Consider the following 27749-nt stretch of genomic DNA (forward strand, 5'->3'; position numbering starts at 1 on the left):
CCCGGCACGCGGGCTGGACGCGAGCGAGGACCGCCGCCGCGGGCTGCGGGCGAGCCCCGTCCCTCTCGGCAGGGGATCGGGCTATGACAGCTGGGCGCCCCAAAGGGTTAACCTGGGTGTCCTCGGCAAAGTTGTCGCCGAGCCGGGAGCCCGCGTAGGGGCCGCGGCACCGAGGCTCGGGGGGCGGCCGGGCGGCCGGCGGCGGTCGTGGCTCGGCGGGGCCCGCGCGGCCGGGGGGCTGCTGGGGGTGTGCGCCCCCAGCCGGCTGCCCTCGTGGATGCCTCCCGGCGGCGGCGGGCCCATGAAAGACTGCGAGTACAGTCAGATCAGCACCCACAGCTCCTCCCCCATGGAGTCGCCCCACAAGAAGAAGAAAATCGCGGCCCGGAGGAAATGGGAGGTTTTCCCTGGAAGAAACAAGTTCTTCTGCAACGGGAGGATCATGATGGCCCGGCAGACGGGCGTCTTCTACCTGACCCTCGTCCTCATCCTGGTCACTAGCGGACTCTTCTTCGCCTTCGAGTAAGTGGCGGCGAAAGCTTCCCCGACGCCTGCACCCCCTCGATCCCTGACCCTCCCCTCGATACTTTCGTTTTCTAGAAGCCTTATCTGTTGTATATCGTTATATAATACAGACGCCCCCCCCCCAACCACCACCACCTTTTTTTTTTCTTTTCTTTCAAAGGTCTGTTTGCTGGTCCGTCCCCAGAGATAATGCAGTTCTGGGTCGGACTCTAGGAGTGGAGGACAGGGCAGAGGGGGACACTTGGAAGGTGTACCCGCCTTGTTGAGTGGCACTTTGGCAGGTGGCTGATTCTTGGCGCTGGCCCGACTCCTAGAGTTTGGGGAATAGCAGTCCAGCCCAGATGTAGCCTTCTGTAGGAAGCGGGAAGGAGGTAGATCACAGAGGGGATCCACAGAGTTTGCCTCCTTTCCTATTCAAGAGCTGTAAGGGCATCATGTTAAGCTTGGCTTCCGAAATCTTCTACGCATCTTTGCTGGATATCGAGAAATCTTGGTTGGTTGAGGTCTCAGAGTGTAGGCCACCCCATGTGGCCTGGAAGGATAATTTCATTTTTCGTTCCCCTTTAGATGTTCACCCTTGGTCAACAGTTTCTGATTTACTATCAGGTGTCTAAACGCTTCACTGTTTTAAAAAAAGTTTCAATAAAAAAATGTTCCAAGCAAACACTTCTCCCACCCCTTCCTGATATTTGGAAACAGGTTAAAAAGGAGACTGTAGGCCTATTTTCAGAAAGAGTATGACACTGCTTGGCAACTTCTGACTCCAGAAACAATACTTGGGGACTTTAGAGCTTTAACTGGAAAAACAAAGTACATGCATGTCTTCTCTGTTTTCAGGAAAATCAGATCGGCTGGTAGCAGCTATCCTCCTGGCAACTAATGAGGGATCTTCTTACTGATTAATAGTATTAGATAAAGTAGTTTAACCACATTCCAGAATCAATTTCAATTGCTCTTATTAGGTCCAACATTTGCAATGCAACTTCTTATGTAATTCTTGGTATCTGATGCTCAATGAAACTTGTAGCTACTACTCCCCACCACCATTTAAAAAAAAAGTAATATATTTATTGGGGGTTCTTTGCTTTTGCTGTATCCTGGTTATTATGGGGCATGATAACACTTCCTGCTTCTGTTGGGTAGGGTTCATTAAAACTTTCTGTGTGTATTTACTTTTGTCTCTGATAAGTATTAATAGGCTCTGATTTTGTGCCTGATGTTTGATATTCCAAATGCTGACTCAGTCAGAAATGGATGACAGTGTAATACTATTCACTTAAAGCCCTCTGACTCTGAGGGGAAGAATTTTGCATCTGAACGTTGTGCCATGATGAACAATTTTAACAGGGTTGAATTAGAACAGGTGAGGAGAGAGATCTCAGATATAAGCCCCCGCCTCCCCCAGCCTTTCTTTCAGACAGCCCCTCCATTTCTGACTATGCAAAATGCTCAGGTCTCTCCCAGAGGTTTTAACTTTGGTGCACCTTTGAGACTAGTTGGTGGAGTCTGTCAGGGGGACAGAGGGCTGGAGGGTCAGGGTGTGGAGAGGCTTTCGGAATGACCCGATAAATGCCCTGTTGTTGCTGCTTCCGTTCTCCTTGCCTTCATCCAGAGTCATCCTCTGGTCTTTACAGACCTGGGGAACTGGAGCGAGGGGCCAGAGTTTGCAGCACAGTCGTAACTGCGCACTGACTTGGTGATTCCATGTGGCTGAACAGAAATGCCATTCTTCTAATGGCGGCTTTCATGACAGGGGGTCCCCTAGACAGTGTTCACTATGTTCCTAATGTTAACAAAGTTTTCAGTGGATCCGTATTGCCATCTTTGCTCTTTTTAGCAAGGTTAAAAGTGGAGAAAGTGGATTAACTTTGTGATTGCATTGCACAGCTTCAGCCACAAGTGTGTTACATGTAGAATCATGAATATTTCAGCTTCTCTAACACAAATCCCCACTGGATGGTTAGGGGTCCCCTCCAGTTATTACTCACCATCTTTTATTTTCTTCTTTTCAAACATTGCTTTTTACTAAACCATCATAAATTCATTTCTACTACTTCGTCTCTGTGTGTGTTTCTTCCAAGAGTTCCCCGAAGTCCTCACTAGCAGGTTGTTAGGGATTTTTTTTTTTTCTGCGTCAGTGTTAATGGATGGCTGTAGGAATAAACATGTGCTCTGGGATTTTGTTAGCTACTGTCAGCAGCTTCATTTTTAGATCGGCTCTACGTATACATGTATCTTTGGTGTCCGTGAGCGTCACTTCAATTAGGTGATTTCAGATTTCAAGGAAAGAAGGCTCATCGCAGCATGAAACCTCAGTTGCAAAAAATCATAGGGCCATTCAAACTATAGAATATTATGCTTTGGCAAGAATGTTTGTCCCTGTATTGCTTTTAAGTTCATTACCGTTGGTAATGCCAGAGTGAAATTAATTTGACTGAGTGTCAGAGAACCAATTAGTCACATGCTTGGGAAATGAAATGCCAGTAGACTAACAGAGATCAAGACAGAACGCCAGCTTTGTTTTGCTCATTGTCTGCCCTCCTGCTGCCATTCCTCCGTTATTTATTGAGCATATACTATGTGGTTGCCTGTTTTAGTAAATTTCATGTCTGGATAACTTTAATATTAGCAGAGTTCCATTTTTAAACATTAGACTCTGCTTCTCCATTCTGTCACACGAAGGCAAATATGAAATTTGAAAATAAGACATAATAACTTCTAAACTCAGTTTTAGACCTCCTTTTCCTGCAACTCTTCTCCACCCCACCTCTCCTTTCTGACCTTGAGCAGATGGACAGGGAAGTGGACTTCCTGGGATGCAGCAATAGGTATTGATACTGTCTTCAACCCTGGAAGAAAGGCTGGATAGGATAGTTATTCCCAACTTGAAGATGAAGTGACAGAGGCTTGGAAAGCAACCACCTAACATCACACACTAGTGATGGGGCTTCAGGCAGCAAAGCCTGTGACCCTTCTGATGGTCTGGGCTGCTCCTCCTCCACGTGTAGAATAGTGGTCACAGGTGTGTGTGCATTTTGGCAAGACAGATCCCAAGATTCTGCCCAGAAGTATGACCCTAGACACGTAATTTGACTCTTCTAAGCCTTAGTTTCCCAGTCTGTTAAATGGGATTAATAATATCGACCGTTAAATGTTGTGAAGATTAAAAGAAGTATATTTAGTACAACATCTGATGTGTACCATATACTCATTAGATGGTACCTATTATTAGAGAAGGGCTTCCCAGGTGACATTAGTGGTAAAGAACCCACCTGCCAATTCAGGAGACGTAAGAGATGTCTGTTTGATCCCTGGGGAAGATCCCCTGGAGGAAGACATGGCAATCCGCTCCAGTGTTCTTGCCTGGAGAATCCCATGGACAGAGGATCCTGGTGGGCTACAGTCCATAGATTCAGAAAGAGTCTGACATGACTGAAGCAACTTAGCATGCGTTATTAGAGCAATAGCCTCCCAGGGACACTGGTCCCCCTTTCTGAGAACCTGTGAAGGAGGGAGTATGGGGGTTATGAAGCAAGCATGACAGGGATAGCATATTAGGGCTGAAAAAATGTGGAACCGTGCAGCCAGCGGTTGAAACAGAGGAGCAGCTTTGCCCCCGCCCCTTTTATCCAGACCCTGAGCAAGAACAGGGGAAACCTCCAAGAAGCAGGGACTGGATTTCATTTCCATTTTTGGAGCTACCATCTCAGAATGGAGAAGACAGAAAGAAAGCAACTAGAAGTCCACCTAAAGCAGCTCTCCAGTCTTTGCCAGTTAGGGTGGGGCTGTTTACCTTTGGGCATCTTTTATTCAACCTATAGAGGGCTGGTCCAAAGTGACGGCATTCCATGGGTGTTTAAGAGGGAAGGGAGGAGTTTGGTTGCAGTGCTATTGAGATGTCTTGCTACTCCTTGTACTTATTGAGGGCTGGCTCATCAGAGACTCTCTGCAGTGTCTTTAGACTCACACCCCCAGAATAGTCATTTGAAAAGATCCGTCTGCTAAGTCACTTCAGTTGTGTCCGACTCTGTGCGACCCCATAGACGGCAGCCTACCAGGCTCCCCTGTCCCTTGGATTCTCCAGGCAAGAACACTGGAGTGGGTTGCCATTTCCTTCTCCAGCGCATGAAAGTGAAAAGTGAAAAGTGAAATTGAAGTCGCTCAGTTGTGTCCGACTCTTCGAGACCCCATGGACTGCAGCCCACCAGGCTCCTCCGTCCATGGGATTTTCCAGGCAAGAGTACTGGAGTGGGGTACCATTGCCTTCTCTGGGAAAAATCAGTGAACATTATCAATTTCTTTCTCTCTGACATACACACACACAGAGCCCACTTTAGAGTTGAAAATTTGAGGGGGAAAAAAAGCAAAAGTCTTTGGTCCTAAAGTATTGAACTTTCATAGTCTCTTCATCACCAGGGCAGAAAGAAGGAGATGAACTGGGGTGCACATGACGTTCCTGTTTCCAGGAGCACCCCTTGAGGCCGGGGGAGCGATGCTCAGATCTTGGAGTTGACCGTCCCCTGCTTCTATGCTGTCACCACAGACAGTTTGGAGACGTTACTAGAGCTGAAGCTGAGATTGCGGTACCATTCTTAAATTTCTCCCCGCTGAGAAGTCCATTGGTGATTCTTTAAAAAAAAGTCATGTTTTCTTCTCTCTTGTCGTCCCCTTGCCTTCCTGCCCTTCATTACTTCCTCTTCTCCTTCTCCTCCTTTTCTTTGTTTCCTTGGCTCCTCCCCTCTGAAATAACTGATGAATAATTGGTAGTCATTGGAACTGGAGTCCTGTTTGCCTTGAAGCTGGAACAAGAGACTGTCCCCCATAAACAAAAGTGTGATTTCCAGTAATAATGTCTCCCTTTTAGATTGGAAATCCTTTATTATCTAGTAGAGGGTACTGCCTTATAATACAGAAAGATAACCCATTCATTTATGCGTGATTAACACATGGAGAAGGAAATGGCAACGCACTCCAGTACTGTTGCCTGGAGAATCCCATGGACGAAGGAGCCTGGCGGGCCATGGTCCATGGGATCGCAGAGAGTCGGACACGACTGAAGTGACTGAGCCCGCAGGCAACACGTATAAATTCCCTGGGGATAGGGACTCTGTTTTGTTAACTCATATTCCCCCAGCATTTATAGTAGTACCTTGTGCATAGCAGCCTCTCAGTAAATATTTATCATTTAATGAAATAATGGTAAAACTGAAACACACTAAAAAACAACTTCTATGTGCTTTGCTTTTTCATTTTGTAAAGTTGGGAACTTTAATAAAATGTGGAATTAATAATATCTTATAGAACATTTGCCTTAGAAACATTGATTATAATGTAATTCAGAATCAAATATCATCCTTTTTCAAATGCATCGATTGAAACAGAAGAAATCAAAGATTTTCTTGGTTACTTAGAAAATTAATGATAGAGTTGGGGTGTTCTCTTCACCAACCAATATTTCTTTTTTTTTTTTTTCCTGTATTTTTTAACTAAATGCTTTAAACAAACAAAGCACTCTGTGATATATATCAAGGTACCCAACAACCACCAGCACCTAGAATAATTTTACGTTTTATACTGTCTTGACTTTGGATACTTGAATTTATATAATAGGATTCTTAAGAATTCTATCAACTACTTATATTTCACTGTTTGCTATTAGCTTAGTGACATCACGTTATGCAAAAAGGACTCCTGTAGGTTCCTATAATAGGGTGATGATGGTCAGTTATTTAATGTACTGTATCTACGTGCATGTTTGCTTGCTTAGTTGTGTACGACTCTTGTGACCCCATGGACTGTAGCCCACCAGGCTCCTCTGTCCATGGGATTCTCCAGGCAAGAATGGTGGAGTGGGTCGTCATTTTCCGCCTTCAGGAGATCTTCCCAACCCAGGGGTCAAACCCACGGCATCTCCTGTGTCTCCTGCATTGCAAGTGGCTCCTTTTCTCCGCTGAGCCATCAGGGAAGCCCGTAGCTACATAACCTGGAGATTTTTCTTTTGCAGTACAATGCTGCACATAATTTATTCAAAGCAGAGTTTTTATTTCTTAGCAGGAGAACTTAAATTAAGGGTTTCAAGGACGTGTGCTTCTTGCTTTGTAGATGAGGTTGTCAGGAAAGGGAAAATGGTGGTGGTCAATAGATGCTTCTGGTCTTCCCTGGTGGCTCAGTGGAAAAGAATCCACCTGCCAATGCAGGAGACACAGGAGGTTCGGGTTCGATCCCTGGGTCAGGAAGATCCCCTGGAGGAAGAAATGGCAACCCATTCCAGTATTCTTGCCTGGAAAATCCTATGGACAGAGGAGCCTCGTGGGCTATATAGTTCATCGGGTTACAAAGAGTTGGACATGATTGGGCCCCAAATCAGTAGATGCTTTAATTAGATACACCCAGAAATTGGAATCTGATAAAGCATCAGTTGGTTCAAGTAAGAGCTGGGGACCTTCTTAATGCTTTTGTTTAGTTCTTCACTAAATATAAAAGTTGGTCCGAATTCAAACTAATTTTTATAAACTGGATGATCTGTTTCTTCTGTTTACCACCTGTTTAAAAAATGTAGTATTAGATCGATACAGAAGATTCATGTAACACACGTGCAAATTTGAAATAAAATATTATAAAGAGCACCCATGAAACTGCCACTCACTCAAGAACCACATTAATATCAGGGCTTCTGAGTATTACATCCTCTGGGTTTCAGCCCTGGGCCATCTTCCTGCCACTCCCTGAGGTCATCAGTACCTGAGCTAGTCATTATTAATGCCTTGCCTTTTTACCCTCAAGCTTGTTGAATGTATGCATTCAGTTCAGTTGCTCAGTCCTGTCCGACTCTTTGCAACCCCATGAATTATAGCACGCCAGGCCTCCCTGTCCATCACTAACTCCCGGAGTTCACTCAAACTCACGCCCATCGAGTTGGTGATGCCATCCAGCCATCTCATCCTCTGTCGTCCCCTTCTCCTCCTGCCCCCAATCCCTCCTAGAATCAGGGTCTTTTCCAAGGAGTCACCTCTTTGCATCAGGTGGCCAAAGTACTGGAGTTTCAGCTTTAGTATCAGTCCTTCCAAAGAACACCCAGTACTGATCTCCTTCAGAATGGACTGGTTGGATCTCCTTGCAGTCCAAGAGACTCTCAAGAGTCTTCTCCAGCACCACAGTTCAAAAGCATCAATTCTTCGGCCCTCAGCTTTCTTCACAGTCCAACTCTCACATCCATATATGACTACTGGAAAAACCATAGCCTTGACTAGACGGACCTTTGCTGGCAAAGTATTGTCTTTGCTTTTGAATATGCTGTCTAGGTTGATTATAACTTTCCTTCCAAGGAGTAAGCGTCTTTTAATTTCATGGCTGCAGTCACCATCTGCAGTGATTTTGGAGTCCCCCAAAATAAAGTCTGACACTGTTTCCACTGTTTCCCCATCTATTTCCCATGAAGTGATGGGACCAGATGCCATGATCTTCGTTTTCTGAATGTTGAGCTTTAAGCCAACTTTTTCATTCTCCACTTTCACTTTCATCAAGAGGCTTTTTAGTTCCTCTTCGCTTTCTGCCATAAGGGTGGTGTCATCTGCATATATGAGGTTATTGATATTTCTTCTGGCAATCTTGATTCCAGCTTGTGTGATGTACTCTGCATATAAGTTAAATAAGCAGGGTGACAATATACAGCCTTGACGTACTCCTTTTCCTATCTGGAACCAGCCTGTTGTCCCATGTCCAGTTCTGACTGTGGCTTCCTGGCCTGTTTTTAGTTTGGCTTATTTTTCTATATAAAAATGTGAAGGGACTCCCCTGGTGGTCTGGTGGCTAAGGCGCCATGGTCCCAGTGCAGGGGGCCCAGGTTCAATCCCTGATCAGGGAACTAGATTCGCATGTTGCAACTTAGAGTTAGCATGCTACAACTAAAGATCCTGAATGCTGCAACTAAGACCTGGCACAGCCAAATAAATAAATATAAACATTTAAAAAATACATATAAATAAAATTTTCTTATATTTAAAAAAGTAATGAAAATCTTTTATTTAGAAAAGCTCTCGCTCCCTCCTCTCTCTTTCCCTTTTCTGACCTGTTGAAGAGTAAGTTTCAGATGTCATGCTCTTTATATCCATATTTTTCTGCATGTAGTTCTTACAAGAAAGGATATTCTGTTATACACACACAGTATTAGTATCCATTTCAGGAAATTTAACATGGGTACGATAGTCCACATTCAAATTTTGCCTCTATCCTAGGACCAGTGGATTAAAGTTTATCATCATGGTATTTGTTTTCTATTTATCTGTTTTTTTCTCTCTTCTTCCTTCTTGCCTCCTTTTAGATGAATTGCCTATTTTTAGCATTCTAATTTATTTCCTTTAAAAAATGTGGGCTATATTTCCTTGTTGTTTTTTTTTAGTAGTTTGAGAAATTAGAATATGCATCTTTACTCTTTAATAGTCTGCTTCCAAATAGTAATGTTGAACTTCAAAACTAATATGAGAAACTTATAATATTATAGTCCCACTTCTTTTACCCTTTGACTCTTATTCTCATATAGTTTATATCTGTGTATGATACAAATCCAGTAATGTTATTATTTAAAAGTGGTCAGTAGTATTTAAAGGAAACAAATGTAAATATGTATATATATATATATATAATGAATATACTTTAAAACAAAACCTGTACACATATATAAAATCTAAAAGACACATACACTTGTACATATATGAAAAAGCAATAATTTTAAATAGAATTTTGTATTTATTCTCATATATTTACCATTTATAGTACTATTTATTTCTTTAATATGCATTATTTCTCTTGGCCAAAGTACTTTTTAGCATTTCTTGTATGCAGGTCTGCTGGTGACAAGTTCTCTTAGTTTTTGTTTTGACAGTATTTGTTTCTGCCTTCATTTTTAAAGGATATTTTCACTGGATATAGAATTCTAGTTTGACAGTTTCTTTTTATCCTACCAGAACTTTGAAGATGTTGGCCCATTGTCTTCTGGCCTCTTTAATTTCTAAGATAAGTTAGTTCTTACATTTTCTATTTCCCCCTGTATGTAATGGGTGATTTTTTTTTTTTTTCCAGCTGACTTTCTTTTTTTTTTTTTCAACACTTGAATGAAGACATACTGAGGGGTAGTTTTTCTTATAGGGATCCTGCTTTAGATTTACTAAAGCTTCTTGGATCTGTAGATTGATAGCTTGAAGTTTTGGTAACTTTCCATCCATTGTTTCTTCAAAAATCTTTTGTCCTATTCTCTCTCCTTGCCTGGAACTTCATTAATTTATGCATGATACAATATTATATAGTGTCAGTAATGCCTAATGCGGTGGCACAGCCCCAACCCCCTCTCCTCATCTTGCAGGCACGATCCCGGGATAAAGGAATATAGTCCCATACATCTTGGATTTTTAAAATTGTTTTACTTTTTTCTTCTCTTTGTGTTTCAGTTTAAATAATTCCTGCTGGTCTGTCTTCAAGTTTACTGATCTTTTTCTCTGCTGTGTCCTATCTATGACAAGCCCTCTTTGATACCTTACTTTTTGTTCTGAGCATTCCTGTGTTTGAAAAACTAGTTTTTAAACACGAGTTAAGAAAAATAGTCTCCATTCTTCTGCTGAAAATTTCTGTTTGTGTCCATAATTTCTACTGGATCCTTTAACACATTCTTTTTTGGTAGTTATTTCAGAGTCCTTGCCTTACGATGGCAGTATATCATCTCTGGACCCACTTCTTTTGGCTATTTCTTCTCTTGACTGGGGCTTACAGTTTCTACCTTCTTTGTGTTCCTCATAATTTTTGATTGCAAGCTAGATATTGTGTGTAAAAGAATTTCAGAGGCTTCAACTTAAAAGGGCATGGACTTCTTTCAGGCCAGTAGTGTGTGGGCTGAGTCAATCTCATTTGTAATTGAAATGGGTGTGACCTTTGGTGAAGCTTTAGCTACATTCATTTAATCACTGACTTCAGATATTTTGAGGGAAGAATGAGAACTTTCCCTTTAGCAGGGACTGGAATCTGAATCCTGATAAAAACTCTTAATGCTCCACAGCTCAGCACCAGCTTACTGAGCTGTGGGAGATTTGTTTTTCAGGAAAAATGCCAGCTTTTGGGGATACTGGAGAGCTTTCTTTGCAGTCTTGTCCCTGCACCTATACCTAGGACATCTCTTTCTGCCCAGCTGTTTGCTCTCAGCTTTTGGATGGCTGCTACAGTGCCCTGCGTAAAGGCTTGAAGTGCCTGAGAGAAATTCTTCTCATTTTTCTATGCTGTGACCCCTGCCCTATCCTTGGGAAAGGTCCCATAAGTGTCAGGGCAGGTCTTTCTTAAGTGTCCTGCCCCTTCCCAAGCTTTTGGTGTATTCTTGCCTGTATTTGGTGACGACCCACAAGGAAGAGTTGGCTGGTGGTACAGACCTACTCTGTGGCTGAGTCTCCTTGGAATTCGAATCCATATAGCAGTGCACATGTGGCCATTAGCCTGGTTAAAATTTTGCTAGTTTTTCCTTAAATCCTGTTTATGGTAGATTGCTGTTCTCCCTGCCGTTTGGGTAGGAATGAAAGCTACTCTTGGCCTTTTTTTTCTTTGGGGATGGGCTTGACATGTTTATACTTCTTTGCATCCTCAGCTCCCTGATATATTTTAAAAACTGTGCTTTTGTAGCTAATCTGGCTTATTCTCATTGACAGAGTGGGAGTGATTGCTCTTATAACTTTCAACTTGTGATTTTTTTTTTTAACTTAATGTTGTGTTTCTCAGATTCATTTATGTTGTTGTACATCTATGTAATTAGTTTTTATTGCTTAAATATTTGGTTTATATACATATGCTCAATTTATTCATCATACTCTTTCTAATATTTCTTTGACTTCTCACTGGTTCTTGGCATTTACTTTCACTTTACAGAATATGCAAGACTGCCTCCGCATAGGCTTTGATTTCTTCTGAAGGGTGTCCTGGCACTGCCTGTGATATCTAGACCTAAAGTGCTTAGGTCTGGGTAACAGAGAGTTTAGCATGGGATGCATTCTGTTATGCTTCTGCATGATGATATTAATATATTTATAAAAGTAACAAATCATGACTATCAATTAACCATTGAAGTTGTGTACAATTAAGGGCAAGGTTTAAAGAAATATACATCCTTACTATTCAACCTAAGTAGTGCAGTGGTGAAGAATCTGCCTGCCAATGCAGGAGACACAAAAGAGGTGGGTTCAATCCCTGGGCTGGGAAGATCCCCTAGTGTAGGAAATGGCTACCCAGTATTTTTGCCTGGAAAATTCCATGGACAGAAGAGCCTGGTGGGCTGCAGTCCATGGGGTTGCAAAGAGTCAGATATGATTGAGTCTACATGTATATGATGAGTGAGGTTTTATCTTCATCGTCATAGTTTGATGCTAGTTTTTAATAGATTTTAAGAGAAAGCTTTAGCTTTTCCCCCCTCATTGACAGCACTCTAGGTTTGGAAGCTCTTCCCTGATCTCAGAGGACCTGTAGTTAAGATTCTGTTACTGACCTCTTCTCCTGTAGCTGCTTTTCTTTGACAGTCCTGATAGAAGGATTTCTGACTTAACTTGCCAGCCTTCCCTGTTCTTATAGACTCTTTGGTCTCCCTGCTCTACTTGAGAGAGAAAAATCTCTTCCCCTTTGGTGATCGGCCCAGAATGAAGGGAAACGTGACAGCTGTGTGTGTGTGTCCGTGTGTGTGTGTGTCCGTGTGTGTCTGTGTCTCCTCTTCTCTGGACTCCATTTCTCCAGTCGCTAGAGGTTGTCCTATGCTTCATTTAGGCTTGTTTTGATCCCTTCCTCCTTGACCCTTCCTCTGAGAGCTGTCCTGCCATTTGAATGGACTTCCCCATGGCCCCTAGAGAGTTTGGAAGTAGACTTGCTTTCAAGGGAGACTGTTTTATTTTAGAATATTTTAAACATATTTGAACAGAACCAACTATTAAGAAATGTGAATTTCCATACATCTTCAAACTGGCCTTTCAGAACTTCCAACTTCAGAGGCCAACTGCCTGGTCTTTCTTCTGAGAACCACCAGAAGGTGACCAGGCTGGGCAGGGTGGCTGATAGAGGAGGGTGCAGCCAACGGTCTCAGGGGCTGGATGTGGTCTGCCTGGAGATAGTCTTATCAGTGGGGGAGTGGCTGGCCGTCCCACTCATTTGGGAAAGAGCTTAAGCTTTAGAGTCTGCTCTCTTTTGGTAGCTTTCAGGTACTTCTGATGAAAACAGAGGAGTAGCTTATTTTAACACAAAACACTGGAGTCTGTGAGAGGCGTTAGTCCCACTTACTGTGATGGAAAATTACTGCGTCTCCTTGTACAAATAGCAGAAAGAGGTTGGGTCCCCAACAGTGTGTGTTCCTGGCTGCTTCCTTGACAAAATCCAGCCTCCTTCCTCCCTGTGCCCCCCTCCCCCGGCCCGGTCAGTTTTTCTTTTTCCTTTTCTCTCAGTGGTATAAGAGCATGTGACTATTTTCTTTTTTTTTTTTTTTTAACTTTTTAAATTTACTTTGGCTGGGCTGGGTCTGCGGGCTGCGTGGGCTTTTCTCTAACTGAGGGGCGTGGGCTTCATTGCAGAGGTTCTCTTATTGTGAAGCACAGGCGTGTCTAGGGCGTGCAGGCTTCAGTAGTTGCTGCTGTGGGCTCAGCAGTTGCAGCTCCTGGACTCTGGAGCACAACCTCAATAGTTATGGCAAGAGGGCTCAGTTGGCACGTGGCATCTTCCCGGATCAGGAATTGAATCCGTGTCTCCCGCATTGGCAGGCGGATTCTTTACCACTGAGCCACCAGGGAAGCCCAGTGATCTGATCGTTCAGGTTATATAATCAATGCCACTTATTGTCTTGAATGGTACTGTTTTGGGGGTTTTAATGCCTTGAATTTCCCATCCATCCCTTCTTGATGGCAGATAAGGGCATACTTGAACATATAAGCCAAAGTGAGGTTAAATTCTGCAACTCTATATAGTCTGTCTTTCTACCCAGGGAGAAGAATTTTGTACTCAGGTTATCTCACACCTATCAACTTGATATAAATTTCTCTGCTCCTTTTTAAGATAGTGAGCCATGCAAATTAAACTCCAGAATGGTCCCCACACACACATTCAAATGATGATTTCTACTGTGTTTAGGAGAGCTGCTGAGTTCATGTTTATGCACCTATTCCATTAGCTTTAAGCATATTTTGCACAGACTATTTCAAAAGGTATGCTCTTTTCTTTTAAAAAATAAATAGATACTGAAAGATAACTGTCACAAAATTATTAGTCAGGATTAACACTGAATAACACTGTGTAAAAAGAACCTCTTCTTTGGCTCAAAATAAAAAAATGGTAAAAACTATTACTTAGAATTATTAATTATGCCTTTATGGAAGTAGGAAGCTATTACCATTATATATATTTACATATGTATATTTTTTAATGTGGGCCATTTTTAAAGTTTTTATTGAATTTGTCACAATATTGCTTCTGTGGTTTATGTTCTGGTGTTTTGACCTTGAGGCATGTAGGACCTTACCTCCTCCACCAAGGGACTGAACACACACCCCCTACATTCTGTTTTCATTTAGAAGTTGAAGTGACAGCCAAACAGAGTCCCACTCATTTATAACTAAACTCTTCTGCCTCTTGGCTATGGATAGTTAGGATTGATGGCTCAGGCTAATGTCGTCTCCTAGAACATGAGAATAGTATTCTTCTTTCTAAAGAAGGTGTGAAGTTGTTGATTTCAGACTGTGGTATGGGTTTGTTCCTGTCACCCAGTGTTGACCCTAGTTATTTTCAAGAAAAATATGAAACGTTCCTGAGCGGGAGCCCGAATCAGCACACGAGGGGAGAGCTGCAGTGTGGAAACAAGTGAAGACGCCTTTTCCTTTCTCCTGAGTCTCTCTTTCTCCTATATGAGTTTTCTCTTGCTGTCTGTCGCAGCAAAGCACCACACACTCAGTGGCTTAAAATGACCCAGATTTATTATCCAACAATTTTGTAGGTTAGAAGTCCAACATGGGCCCCCTGGACTGAAGTCTAAGTGTCCGCAGGGCATTCTCTTCTGGAAGTCCTCGGGTGGTGTCCACACTGGCGCCTTTCCCGGCTTCTGGAGCTAACGTGCAAGCCCCTCTCTGCCTGTAGAGCCATCAGTGTTCCCTCTCTGGCTGCTTTCTTTCTGTAATCACACCTCCCTCTGACCACAGCCAGGAAAGGCCCTCCACTTTTAGGAGGAGACTTCCCTGGTGGTCCAGTGGCTGAGTCTGTGCACTCCGAGTGCAGGAGACCTGGCTTTGATCCCTGATCTGGTAACTAGATCTCACATGCTGCAACTAAAAGATCCCCCATGCCACAATAAAGATCTGATACAGCCAATTAATTAATTAATAATAAAAAGAAGAACTCATGTGATTAGATTGGGCCCACACCCAGTATAATGCCCCAACTCAAAGCCTTTAATCACAGTAGCAGTCCCTTTGGTGATGTTAGGTAACACATTCACAAGTACCAAGGTTAGGACGTGGAGGTCTTTGGGTGGCTGTTATTCTGTCTGCTACACCCCCAGCCCTTATCATTTCCATATTAAACTGGACTTGAAATGCTGAAGACCTTTATACACCCTCAAAGAAGGGCTTGTTAATTAGACATCATAAAATGGGTGGACCCCTTATTTGCAGAATTCCAAGGTATTCCAAATGAGATGAGGCAGAGTATCTCAGGGATGGACTGAACTTGACTCACCTGGTTAACGTCACAGGTAGGGTCCCGGGGGAAGCCGACGCTAAGACAGATTTGCCTGTAGAGCACTTAGCAGGGAGCACTCTCAGATCAGCACCTGTAAGGGGGCAAAGGGGATCACACCGGGTAGACAAAGTCTGTCAGTGGCCCATCTTTCTGGCCGAGGGAACAGGCTTTTATACCCCTGCATTGAAGGCAGGAGAAGGGGACGGCAGAGGATGAGATGGTGGGATGGCATCACCGACTCAATGGACATGAGTTTGAGCAAACTCTGGGAGATAGTGAAGGACAGGGAAGCCTGGCCTGCTGCACTCCATGGGGTCTCAAAGAGCTGGACACGACTGAGTAACTGAACAACAACAATTAACCAGTGTTAGATGTTGACTGCCCCAGGAAGGGGACATGACCTCCAGTGGCTTCCTGAGATAGACTCTCCTGAAGCTGGCAGATGCCAACATCCTCAGCAGCTGGGGGCATGGATACTTCTGTCCTGAAAGAATAGGTGGTGGGGTGGGACCGGGAGGGGAGGACGATTATCTGTCTGCCTGATGACAGCATCCACTACAGTTAGGCACAACTGAGTCCTGCAGATAGCTCAGCTGCCCGGAGAGATGACCCAGGCTTTGTGGACAAACCAGCCGCAGGGAGAAAGAGGGAATCCAGCCTAACAGGTGGAGAAGACAATGGCAACCCACTCCAGTACTCTTGCCTGGAAAATCCCATGGACAGAGGAACCTGGTAGGCTGCAGTCCATGGGGTCGCTAAGAGTTGGAGACAACTGAGTGACTTCACTTTCACTTTTCACTTTTCATGCATTGGAGAAGGAAATAGCAACCCACTCCAGTGTTCTTGCCTGGAGAATCCCAGGGACGGGGGAGCCTAGTGGGCTGCTATCTATGGAGTTGCACAGAGTTAGACACGATTGAAGTGACTTAGCAGGAACGGCAGCCCAATAGGCAGAAGGCAGGCTCAGGGTGGCCCAGAGATTTAATCTTGTTTGGAGACAGAGAGGTGTGTCAGGGGAGGGCAGGGTCTCAGGCTCAAGGCTGAGGTTAAGCGAGAAGTTTGGTGCCTGGGGGGCTGGGTGGGGCTCTAAGTGCCAGGAGAGGCTCTTGTTCTTGAGGATTCGAGAAAACAGAGAACCCGACAAGACCAAGATGGGGATGTGTTTCTAGGACTGGACACTGTGTCAGAGTAGAGTTGCAGCCTCTTGGCAGAGGGGAGAGCCCCCAAAGGCGGGGCTTCTGCTCTGACCCCTCTGGGTTTGCGTCTAAGGGCCAGCCTGGGTTTGGGGGTAGAAAAGAACAATGATGCTGGAAAGCAGGCTGAACTTATAACTCAATTTCTTTCTCAGTGCATTAAAGACCTGTCTCCCCCAAAGAAGATTTTTAAATATTCCATTGTTTTCCTCCCCTCGGTCTACCTAAGACAGGATAATGGGGGTAATTAGTGATGCTCTAGAAAAAGACTGGGAAGAAGTACTGTCTGTTCTGAGTCAGGAAGACTGTGGAATTATTTTATAGGAACACAGTACATTGTATCCAGTGAAACTATTTCTTCTTTAGAACAAATATCGCCATTCTTATTTATTTTCCATTTTTTTTTCTATTTGTTTAGAGAAAGGCATTTTGTAGTTAGAGTGATTCCATTGTCAATACGGCCGCTGTTTGCATCTCCGTGGACCAGCACAAGGGAAGAGAGGCAAAGCTTTGCCTGTGTGTCTGTGTGATTAACATAAGTGCAGGTTTGACAAATAGCCTGCTCACTTTCTCAGTATCCACAGGTTAATTCAGACTCCAGAGAAAAAAATGGCTTTACTTGAAGTGTCTGGTCTAATACACTGATTAGCATAATGACACTTAAGGAACCTGTGTAATTTTCTGGAGAGAGCCTCGCCCTGGAGAGTGGTGGAGCGGAGCCTCCCTGGGCTCCCCAGCTCCTTGTCTTCTGTTCTGCGGACCCCCGCCGTGCGCCCACCCACCTCGGTGGTGGGGGTGGGGCCTGAGTGTTCCCTCTGCACCCGACATTCCAAAACTGCGGCTTTTTCAGACTTTAGGAGGGTGACCTACACCCAGCACTCCATCCCTGAGATCCAGGACACAGTCCCAAGAAGAGATGAAAATTGTACAAAGCTGCCCTTCTCTAACCATGCGCAGGGAGCCTTATTCTATTCTGCCCTATTGTTTTATTCTAGGATATTTCACTTAAAAATGCCTCTTGACCCACTGAGTAGATTTCATGACCCATAGCCTAGCACCCTCCACATGCTGTCCCCAGGCCTCCTGTTTTCACCCTGTGCTGTGCTCTCCATTTGACCTCCTCCCACTTGCAACCTTGCCTGGGTGAGGCTACCCGCAACCCATCTTTCCTGCTCTTACTCCTGCCCACATGCCTCCCCAGGCCTTCCCGATGCCCACATGTCTGGCGGGCACGGTGCTCCCTTCCTCTCCGAGGGCCATGAGTGGGATGAGCACTCAACCTGGCCCGATGGCAGTCCCTGTGTTCCCATGCCTCTGGACTGCTGGGAGGCACAGGCAGGCACCAAGTCAGTGCCTCCAGAGCTGCATGAAAACAATAATGCCCTTGGGTGGACAGGCCAGCTGAAACCTGCCTTTCCAAGGTTCTGACATCTGTTTCCAGGTTCCCATCCAGGCGTGGAGTGTTGGCATCAACCGCCTTCATTATTGATGTGTCAGACGCTGAAGCCTTTCTGCAAGAGGCATTGCAGGAACACCAATGACCCAGCATTTAGACGTAGAGGTCAAAGACAGAAACGCTGGTGTTCCAAGTAATGGACTTCTAAAAACTATTTTTAGAAGCACAGAAATATGTAAACACAAGTACTTTTCAAAATAATGCTTTTCCCATGATTCATGTTGACTCTGGTCAATCTCTTGGCAAACCGTATTCTAGAATTTTACTCGCTGCGTCTGGGAATCCTTTTCTTTTACTTCTGATTTTGTAATAGTAGAAATGTTTTTTTGGTTGGTTTTTTTTTTAAAATCTCCCCATTTTGCAGATGAGAAAACTAAGGCCTGGGAGACTAGATGACTCATTCAAGGTAACACAGAGGCCTAACAGCAGAAGCAGGGTGAGAATATATGTCTTCTGATTGCCAACCTAGGCCTCCCCTGCCCATCATCCCTTCTTGAGGTAAGGGAGGTAGTGAGAGGAAGTGTGATTTTTCTTCATCCTTGTAACTGTCAACAGATCTTGTCTTCAAGGTGAAATCCTTTTGAAAATTAAAAAAACCATTTTTTAAAAAATGTGGACCATTTTTTAAAAGTCTTTATTTAATTTATTGCAATATTGCTTCTGTTTTATGTTTTGGTGTTTTTGGCCATGAGGCATGTTGGAACCTTAGCTCCCTGACTGGGGTGTGAACCCACACTCCCTGCATTGGAAGGTGAAGTCTTAACCACTGGATCGCCAGTGAGGTCCTGAAAATTTCTTGCTTTAAGCTTGTATTTTTTCACTGGGAAAAGTGATGAGTGAGCCGCTATTTCATCCCTCATTCTCAGACCGGTACATACTATTGCGTTCTGAACTGTATCTGTTGCATTTCACAATAAAAAATTACGTTCATCTTCACCTGAGTTCATAGAGTTGGCTTTATTTTAGAGCACCTGCTTTCATTAAAGTCTAAGCACATGCAAGAAAATGCAAATACAGTTCCTAATAAGCACTCTTGGATGGAAGATGGGTTTTTAACAAAATTTCTTTGTCTTGTCCCTTCTAGCAAATACCATTTTGCTATTTCACCATCTATGATGAAAGTAAATAATCTTCTAGGTAATGAACCAAAGACTACATTTTGTGAAACTTGTGGTCATTTAGTTGGATTAGAATGAAATAGTCATTGGTGTTCCTTTATTTTTTTCTTCCATTAAAAAAAATTTTTTTTATTTTTACTTTATTTTGCTTTACAATACTGTATTGGATTTGCCATACATTGACATGAATCACTCACGGGTGTACATGAGTTCCCAATCCTGAACCCCCCTCCCACCTCCCACCCCATATCATCTCTCTGGATCATCCCTGCCTTACCAGCCTGTGAAGGAAATGGCAACCCACTCCCGTATTCTTGCCTGGAGAATCCCAGGGACAGAGGAGCCTGGTGGCCTGACGTCTATGGGGTCACACAGAGTCAGACACGACTGAAGCGACTTAGCAGCAGCAGCCTATGAAGGGGCCTTCCCAGGTGGCACTAGTGGTAAAGAACCCGCCTGCCAGTGCAGGAGACTCAGGAAACGTGGGTTCGATCCCTGGGTCAGGAAGATCCCCTGGAGGAGGGCATGGCAGCCAGTATTCTTGCCTGGAGAATCCCCATGGACAGAGGAGCCTGGCGGGCTACACTCTCCAGGGTGTCAAAGAGTCGGACACAACTAAAGCCACGTGGCGCCCATGCAGCCTGTGAAGAAGTCTGTTTCTTTCTTCCCTGACCAACGGACTCAAGGCTCTCAGGACCCAAAACTCCTGCACTGTTGTTCCCTTAATCATTCCAAGGGGCTGGCCTGAGAACCCTGCCTTCGTTTATTACGTTATTTCTCTGAGAACGCATTCCCACTTTCAAACTCCCGACATGGGAATTAGCTTTGGGTGCTGCCTATTCACCAGAAAAGAAAGCTCTTTTCTCAGGAGCTGATTAGCTAAGCAGAGCTCATTAGCCTAGCTTAGTTTAGCAAGTATGATCTCATTAGCTAACGTGATATCATAACACACATGCTCACTGTGGGTCGAGGAGAAGGCGAGGCGGCCAAGGGAGGCAGCTCCCCCGCTGCGAGGCTGCAGGCCCCGGGGCTCTTGCTAGACCAGTGGCAACCTGTGCCCAGACAGGTGCCCGGTGCGGGGGGGCACTGCCCAGGCACACAGCCCGAGACTGGTACCCAGTGTGGCATGGGGACGCTGCCTGTCAGTGCCAGGTGCCTATGAAGGGCTTTCGTGCTTTATCTTGCTTGATCCTCACACGACCTGGACGCTAGCTGCTGTTATCAGTCCTGTTTTACAGATGAGAAAACAGATTCAGTCACCGGTCATTGGAACCTGTTGTCCATAAAACAGCATTTGCTAAAAGTGGCAGATGGCTGTTTTGGGCCGAGGTATAGGGCCGGGGAGTTTGTGTCCTGATCTGCTTTAGTCTAGCAATGATTCAATATTCTTTGCTTTCTGAAGACATCCTGCTACTGACAGACGCAGACTATGAGTAGATGCTTTGAGCTGCTTTATGGAGGGTCTCTTTCTGCATTTCTCTCCAAAGTGCAGCTGTTTGGGACTTCCCTGGTGGTTCAGTGGTTAAGACTCTGCACTGTCGACACAGGGGGATGAGGGTTCAGTCCCTGGTGGTGGAACTGAGATCCCACAGGTGCTGCCAAAAGATTAAAAAAAAAAAGGCACAGCTGTCTGAAACCTCAGTTTTTTCTTCTAAACAGGATATAGTAATAGCCTCTGGCGGTGATTGGCGGAGAAAACATTTCTGGAGCTTTTAAGCACTGTGCTTAACTCACTGCCCCATATGACTTATTTTAAAATAAACTTTTAATTTTAGTGTGCTTTTAAACTTACAGAAAAATTGTGAAAATAGGTAACTTTTTAATTTGCTTGTTCATATTTCACCTCTTCCTCGTATGCTCTTTAGCCATTGATAGATTTTTCTCCTTGGGTGTTAAGAGCTCATGAGTAAATTCTTTATGCACTACTGGCATTTCAGGAAAAAAGATATACACAAGTACATTAGAAACAGTGGGTGAAAAAAACAATTCTCCCAAGTCAGCCCATGCCGTACATTCTTCCCTGCATGCCTTCAGAGGTGGTGGAGTTCAACTTTGGTGTGTGAAGAGCAGTAAAGCTTTCTCTCCTCTGTTTCATTTATTTTCCTGGTTAATTAGAAAAATATATTCCAAGTAGCTCAGGAACATTTTATCTCAAGGTCTGACTCCAGAAATGTGAAACAAGGAGAGACACCCATCTGGGAACATTTTTGTATCTCCAAGATCCTGTGCAACACCTAAGTAGGTTCAAAAAAGGTTTTTAATGTTCTTTCCTCATCTGGGGTGTGGAAATTTGACCAATAAACCTGACCAAGTGTATGTATGACGATTTAAGAAGTATGTTGTGTTTTTAATAACTCCACTACATATTTGCATAAGGAACTGAATTTGGAGCAATCATTTACTTACTCAAATAGAAATTTTTTTTTTTATCGTAACAGTCTAGCAATGGTTTCACTTTACAAGTGAGGCTGTGGTTCAGTGTTTATAGGCATAATGATTGATCTGAAAAAATAAAGCATTGTTAAAAGAAATTTTGTCATGATTTTGTAATAATTCAGTATGGGGTATCAACTGAGGATTCTGGGTAATTATTCCCCAGCCCACCCGCTGTGACCTCAGTCTTTCCCTCTTTGTTCCCTTTTCTATTTGGAACATGCCACCCTTGGCATCATTTGTTGAATTAAGTCTTGTCCTTTTGAGGGAACACTCTTTTAAATATTAATTCCCAAGGGGAGGTAATAGTTAAGTTTGTATTACACCACCTCCAGAGTGTGTGTTCACTTGTCACTTTCTTACCAGGCCTGGGCTCTGAATAGGAAGCTACTTTGGGGGATGGTGAGGGATGGTGTCATTTGACTCAGGAGGGAGGGGCCCTGAGAAGCACAAAGGAAGAGGAAGTAGCTTGAAAGGATTCCAGCCAGAGTCACAGGGTCCCCTGTGTCTGTTTGGCTTTTCCTGACCCTGTGATGGGTTCACAGGTTTTGCTGTAAATGGGGTCATGATGATTATGTTGAGTTTATGATGTTGATAGACCAGGACATTGAATTGATATGCCTTTGGTTGAGTATGATTTCAGAACAGTTTAGCTCTAGAAATTGGATGGAATTTGGCTTGTTGAGTTAGTAGAGGGCGTAGTCCTAGACTCAGGAGGAATATCTGTTTGAGCCAGAGGTTTCCCAAACAGCATCCTGATTGCTCCGTCACTTACATGGTACCTTTGTGTAAACTGGAGAAAGTCATTCCTTCAAGGTGATTTGTTTCCAGCTGTCAGAAAATTATCATTATGTAAATATTTGTTATTAAAACAAAGACATGTCTATGCTGGAAAATTATGAAAATAAAGCTATAACTCTGTGATGTCTACAGTGTAAATAGCTCCCCTTAATTGTGATGCTTTTGTCCAGTGCCCAAGCTGTACAACTGAACAGGCAGCCCTCCTTCTTTTTTCTCTAGTCTTCCTCTTCTTCCATTTGAGTCCTCACTGACCTACCAGCCTGAAGTGCAGAAAAGCCTGTGCCTATCTGCAGGTCAGAAAGGGAGGCAGGGAAAAGGAAGATAGAGTCCTGCTTTCAAATATCCAGGTATCCGCCGATAGTGTATGCACTGGCTTTTCATTGAAGCAGCACCATTTTCAAACCTTGGATTGGGGATGCCCTGGATATAGAATAATATTTCCATAAATATAAGAGGCACCCATGATGGGCCAGGAATTTGGATGTGTGTGTGCTCAGTCGCTAAGTCGAGTACAGGCAGCATCCCAGAGGTGACGTCTGGATGGGGAACCCTCCGCCTCATGGTACGGTTGTCATTTGGGTGAAGGTCCCAGGCATGTCATATTCTCCCAAGGTTTTGCTGGCCTGATTTCCCTTTGTTCAGCCAAAATTTATTGGCTGCAAGAAAACTTCCCATCTATCCCTTAGAAGGAAAACTCACTCTTAATGTTCTTCCCATTATGAAATTAAATTCTCCAAATAATTGTTTTAGACTGCTTAGACCAAGACACTTTTCACTGGAGAGGACACAGAAGCTATCTCAGCCTCAAAGTAAAAGCAAAAAAAAAAAAAAAAAAAAAAGAACTCTGGGTGCTTTGGCCACATGATTATAATAAAATTGGTGTACTTTCAAGAAGGGCAGACCTGGGTGCCTGTGTGTTCATTTAATTAGTCTGATGGGACAAGCACTTCTTGTTTGCCTGGCTCCATGTTCTGTATTTATTTCGAGTTGATTAGGATGGCATGTGAACTTGGAAGTAAATAAACTTTGATTGGGTGGATTGCTTGGCTAAGTAAACTCACCATCTACTTCTCAGAAATCAAATAATCAGGAAGCAGGTTGTTTTTCTGTGAGTGCTCTGTGCTCTTGTAAGTATTGTTGTCATGCAGCTAGGAAATATGAGAGTCTTTCCTCAAGAAATGATAAAGGCCAAAGGTAGAACTGGGCCCAAGAAGGAGCCAGATATATTAATGATGATAAATCTTTAAGGGGTCATTTTGTTGGCTGGATCTGATATGTAGGGGATATGTCTGTTTTATACATCCATTTTCAGCTAGGGTTAGGCTTGTTGTGGATAATAAAAAAACACCCCCAAGTAACTGACTTAATCAAGATAAATGTTTATTTTTCTCCCATATAAAATGTTATAGGTCAGCAGTGCAGGCCAGGCAGCTCTGTCCCTCAAGGTCTCCAGAGACCCAGGCTCCTTCCTCTTATCCTTTCCTTATTTCCTGGGATGTGACCTTTGTTCCTGCGATCAAGATGGCAGCCAGGGCTCCAGCAATTGCATCTGAGTTCCAGGCACCAGGATGGAAAAGAGAAGAAGAAGAAGGGGCCAAGAGGGACCCACAACTGACTCCTTTAGAGCTGCTGCATGGCCTCCCCCCTTGAATTCCATCTGCCATGTCCTGGTCATCAGGTCCTACCTACATGCAAAGGCGATTGGGAAATGAGTCAGATCTGAGCTTCTGCAAGCCTGCTTGACCTTCTGTGACTGAGGAAGAAGGGGCAAACTGTTCTTCCTGCCTCTGTGTCTGGGGAAGTGGCTGTGTTGAATTCACAGGGTGGCAGTGGGTGGTATCTTCTGAGGCCGGACTGGGTGGGACAGGAGGTGGGCCCTCTGGGGCATTGATGCCGCAGCTCCTCAGCCTTCTGGTTTTGGAAGCTCTGATTGGACGCTGCCTCCTGGGGGCCAGGTCACCCTCCCCTGTGGCTGCCCTCTGCCCTTCCCAGCGTGGATAGCCCAGCGCTAGAACATAGCCGGTGACAGAAGACACCACGCCTCTGGCTGGTGGCGAGACTCCAGAATCCACAGAAGTGGTCAAGCAAATGAATCACCCTCAGCGTGCGCGTTTCTTCTTTCTCTTCACTGCCACCCTCATCCTAGGAGAGTGTTCTGTGGTTCCTGATGCCTCTATGGGTGTGGTGGCCTCCCGGTGGACAGGTTTTCTCCTCCTCGCCTGGCCGCTGTCCTAAGAGGTGGCCAGTGCCTCCTGGGAGCGGGCCTGGCTTGTCAGCACGTCCCCAGAGGCTTCTGTTTGTGGCTGGGAGCCTGCCCAGCCCGATGGCATCTGGTTTTCATTTCTGGTTTGGGATCCTCTGGGTCCCAAAGGTCAGCCAAGCTGCAGTCAAGAAATATGTTGTGCTTACGGTGTAATCACTTCCCACTGAAGGTGGGAAAACACTAAGGGTAGAGTGTACCACATCATTTTAGTGTTATTCGGGCGTGGAGAATACTTGTCTAGGAAAACTGGCTGGTTTTCTAGACAAGAAAGCAAGAAAGAAACTGGCTGGTTTTCTAGAAAGGCTTCCCTGGTGGCTCAGATGGTAAAGAATCTGCCTGCAATATGGGAGACCCAGGTTCGATGCCTGAGTCAGGACGATCCCCTGGAGAAGGAAATGGCAACCCACTCCAGTATTCTAGCCTGGAGAATTCCGAGGACAGAGGAGCCTGGCGGGCAACAGTCCATGAGGTCGCAGAGCCAGACACTTTGACTTTCACTTCACTTTACAAAGAACAGGCTCTGAAGAAACAGTTGAGTAGGGAAGTACCCCATCAGACGAGTCCAGTTCTCTTGGAAGCGCAGTGTGGTGTGGCAGGTGAAGGAAGCGATGGATGGAATGTTACCTGCCGTTAGCAGGATACTTGACTCCTTTAACACCATGAGCAGCGAGAAATAGCCCAGGCCAGTGGCTCATAGAACCACAGTTGATAAAAATTCCTGTGAAATATTTTTTTTTCTTCTGTATTTTCCACTTATATTTTTGACCATGCCTTTTCAGCTTTCTTCAAAGATAGTCTTTATCCAGGAGAAACTTAAATGTTTATTTTCTCTTAGATTCTGACTTGGCAATCCTGGTGAATTTCATTTTTATTTACCAAAAATCTGTTTTTCCTCCTGGGAGAGGATTATATTTTGTGACACCTCTGAAGTCAGAACTTAAGACTTGTTTTGACCATGGGAATGTGAGCAGAGTTTGTTCTTTTTTAGAAATTAATTTTTATTGGAATATAGTTGACTTACAGTGTTATGTTAGTTTCAGGTGTACAACAAAGTGATTTAGTTATATGTAGGAGAGAGGAGCCTGGTGGGCTACAGTCCACAGAGTCAGACTCGATTGAAGTGACTTAGGACGCATGCACATACATAGATATGCTCTTGTTTAGATTCTTTTCCCATGTAGATCATTACAGAGTATTGAATGGAGTTCCCTGTGCCATACAGTAGGTCTTTATTAGTTGTCTATTTTATATATGTGTGTTAGTCACTCAGGCGTGTCCAACTCTTTCTGACCGCATGGACTGTGGCCCACTAGGCTCTTCTGTCCATGGAATTCTCCAGGCAAGACTACTGGAGTGGGTTGCCATTTCCTCCTCCAGTTTTACATGTAGTACCGTGTATATGGGAAGCTTTTTAAATGCCATCTTTTGTCTCTTGCCTTGGACCTAGTGAATCAGTATCCTAGGGCTTGGGTTGATATAGTGAGAGCAGCGATAAGACTCGGGAGATGTTATTTATTCAAAGCTATCAGTAGGTAGAAGAATTATCTCCAAAGTCTCAAGAGGTTGTATATACTGTATGATGCCATTTCCGTAACATTCTTGAGATGACAGCACTGTAGCAGTGAGCAGGCTGGGGGTTAGGGATGGGGTGGGAGGCGGTGACTGTGACAGGCCGTAGCAGGGGTTTCCTTGTGTTTCCAGGACAGTTCTGTATCTTGGTATATTATACAGGAGATAAATGTCTTAAAATTATATGCAAAGACACACCAAATAAATAAGTGCATGCGAAAATGGTGCAGTCTGAGTAGAGCTCGTAGTCCAGTTCACAGTGCTGTGCCAACCACCCTCCTTCAGCCCTGTAAGATGTCACTAACGGGGCAGGTGGGGTGATGGGTACTTTCTTACATAGAAAATGTGATCTGAGAGAAGCAGCTTAGGAGAACAAGAAGAGGAAGAGGAGAAACGAAGAGGTTGAGTATTCTGCACTATTTTTACAACTTCTTGTGAGTCTATAACTATTTCAAAATAAGAAGTTAAGAACTTTCCAGGTGCCTCTGATGTGGAAAGGCTGGTTGAGGGCCCACAGTCACTGGGTGTGTGTGCCCTTGTTGGCTAGGGGTGGATTCGGGTGAAAGTGACGGGGGCAGGAAGATCAGCCTTGGAGCTGAAGTTTGTTGACTGTGTTGTCAATGGCTGCTTGATGGGATACACTTTGCAGTGGGAAGTGTCTTAGCTTGAAGTGATCATTGCGTTTGAAATTCAGGTGAAAGTGATGATACAACTAAGTGATTTTGGTCAACTGGAGAATGAAGGGTCATAAGAACAAGATCACCTGCAAGGGGAAAGAGTCCAATTCGTAACACAGGTTGGAATCTAAGCAGAATCATGAAGCTCTAGGAGTCAGTTTGAAGGAGAGCAGCAGTGAGCATAAAGACTTGGGAAGGAAGGTCTTGGAAAAAAGGTACCAAAATGAGATTTTTTTTTTTTTTTTTGCCCCAGAGCTTACAGATATGACAGCTTCTAGATCTATAGGCTTTAGAGTGCCAGCGGGTTAGCTGTTTGGGATTGTCAGCAAAGTGAAAAGGTTAGCTGACACTTCTGAGCGACAGATTGAAGTGAGGCTTCAGGAATAAAGTCTTGGAAGTAAGGGTGAGAGTGCATGAGGGAGGGAGAGAACTCCCTTCTGTGAAACGTTTAAATGCCAAGGGTGGCGCCTGGGATAGAGTGAGACTCAGTAAGTCTTTGTAGATGTGATGGCTATGGGATCCCACTGGGAGGGGAGAGGCAGCCAGGTAACTGCCCGTCAGGTCAGGACTTTGTCCTCACGACATCTAACACCTGGGAGACACCTCTCTAAAATACAGATGAGAAGCTGCCAAAGATGTATGTGCAGAGAGGGCGTGGATGACACCCTCCCCTTCATATTTCATCAGCTGCGTCTCATGGGTACTTTGTTGCTATTGTTAAGTCACTAAGTCCTGTCTGACTCTGCAACCCCATGGACTGCAGCACACCAGGCTGCCCTGTCCTTCACTGTCTCCCGGAGCTTGCTCACGCTCATGTCCATTGAGTCGGTGATGCCATCCTCTGTCACCCCCCTTCCTTGCCCTCAGTCTTTCCCAGCATCAGGGTCTTTTCCAATGAGTCAGCTCTTCATATAAGGTGGCCAGATTTTTGGAGCTCCAGCTTCAGCATCAGTCCTTCCAATGAGTGTTCGAGTTCCTTTAGGA

General features: G+C 44.4%; 1 protein-coding gene across 2 annotated transcripts in view; it reads left to right on the top strand.

The window, feature by feature from the left end:
- Positions 1 to 277: 277 nt before the first annotated feature.
- Positions 278 to 27749, top strand: part of ZDHHC14 (zinc finger DHHC-type palmitoyltransferase 14) — a 285791-nt gene continuing 258319 nt past the window's right edge. For both annotated transcript variants that reach the window (XM_068985112.1, XM_068985113.1), the window contains exon 1: positions 278 to 522. In XM_068985112.1, coding sequence (XP_068841213.1) covers positions 278 to 522 — 245 coding nt within the window. The remainder of the gene's footprint in view (positions 523 to 27749) is intronic.

This window comes from Capricornis sumatraensis, chromosome 13 (assembly GCF_032405125.1).
Source record: "Capricornis sumatraensis isolate serow.1 chromosome 13, serow.2, whole genome shotgun sequence".
Lineage (NCBI taxonomy): Eukaryota > Metazoa > Chordata > Mammalia > Artiodactyla > Bovidae > Capricornis > Capricornis sumatraensis.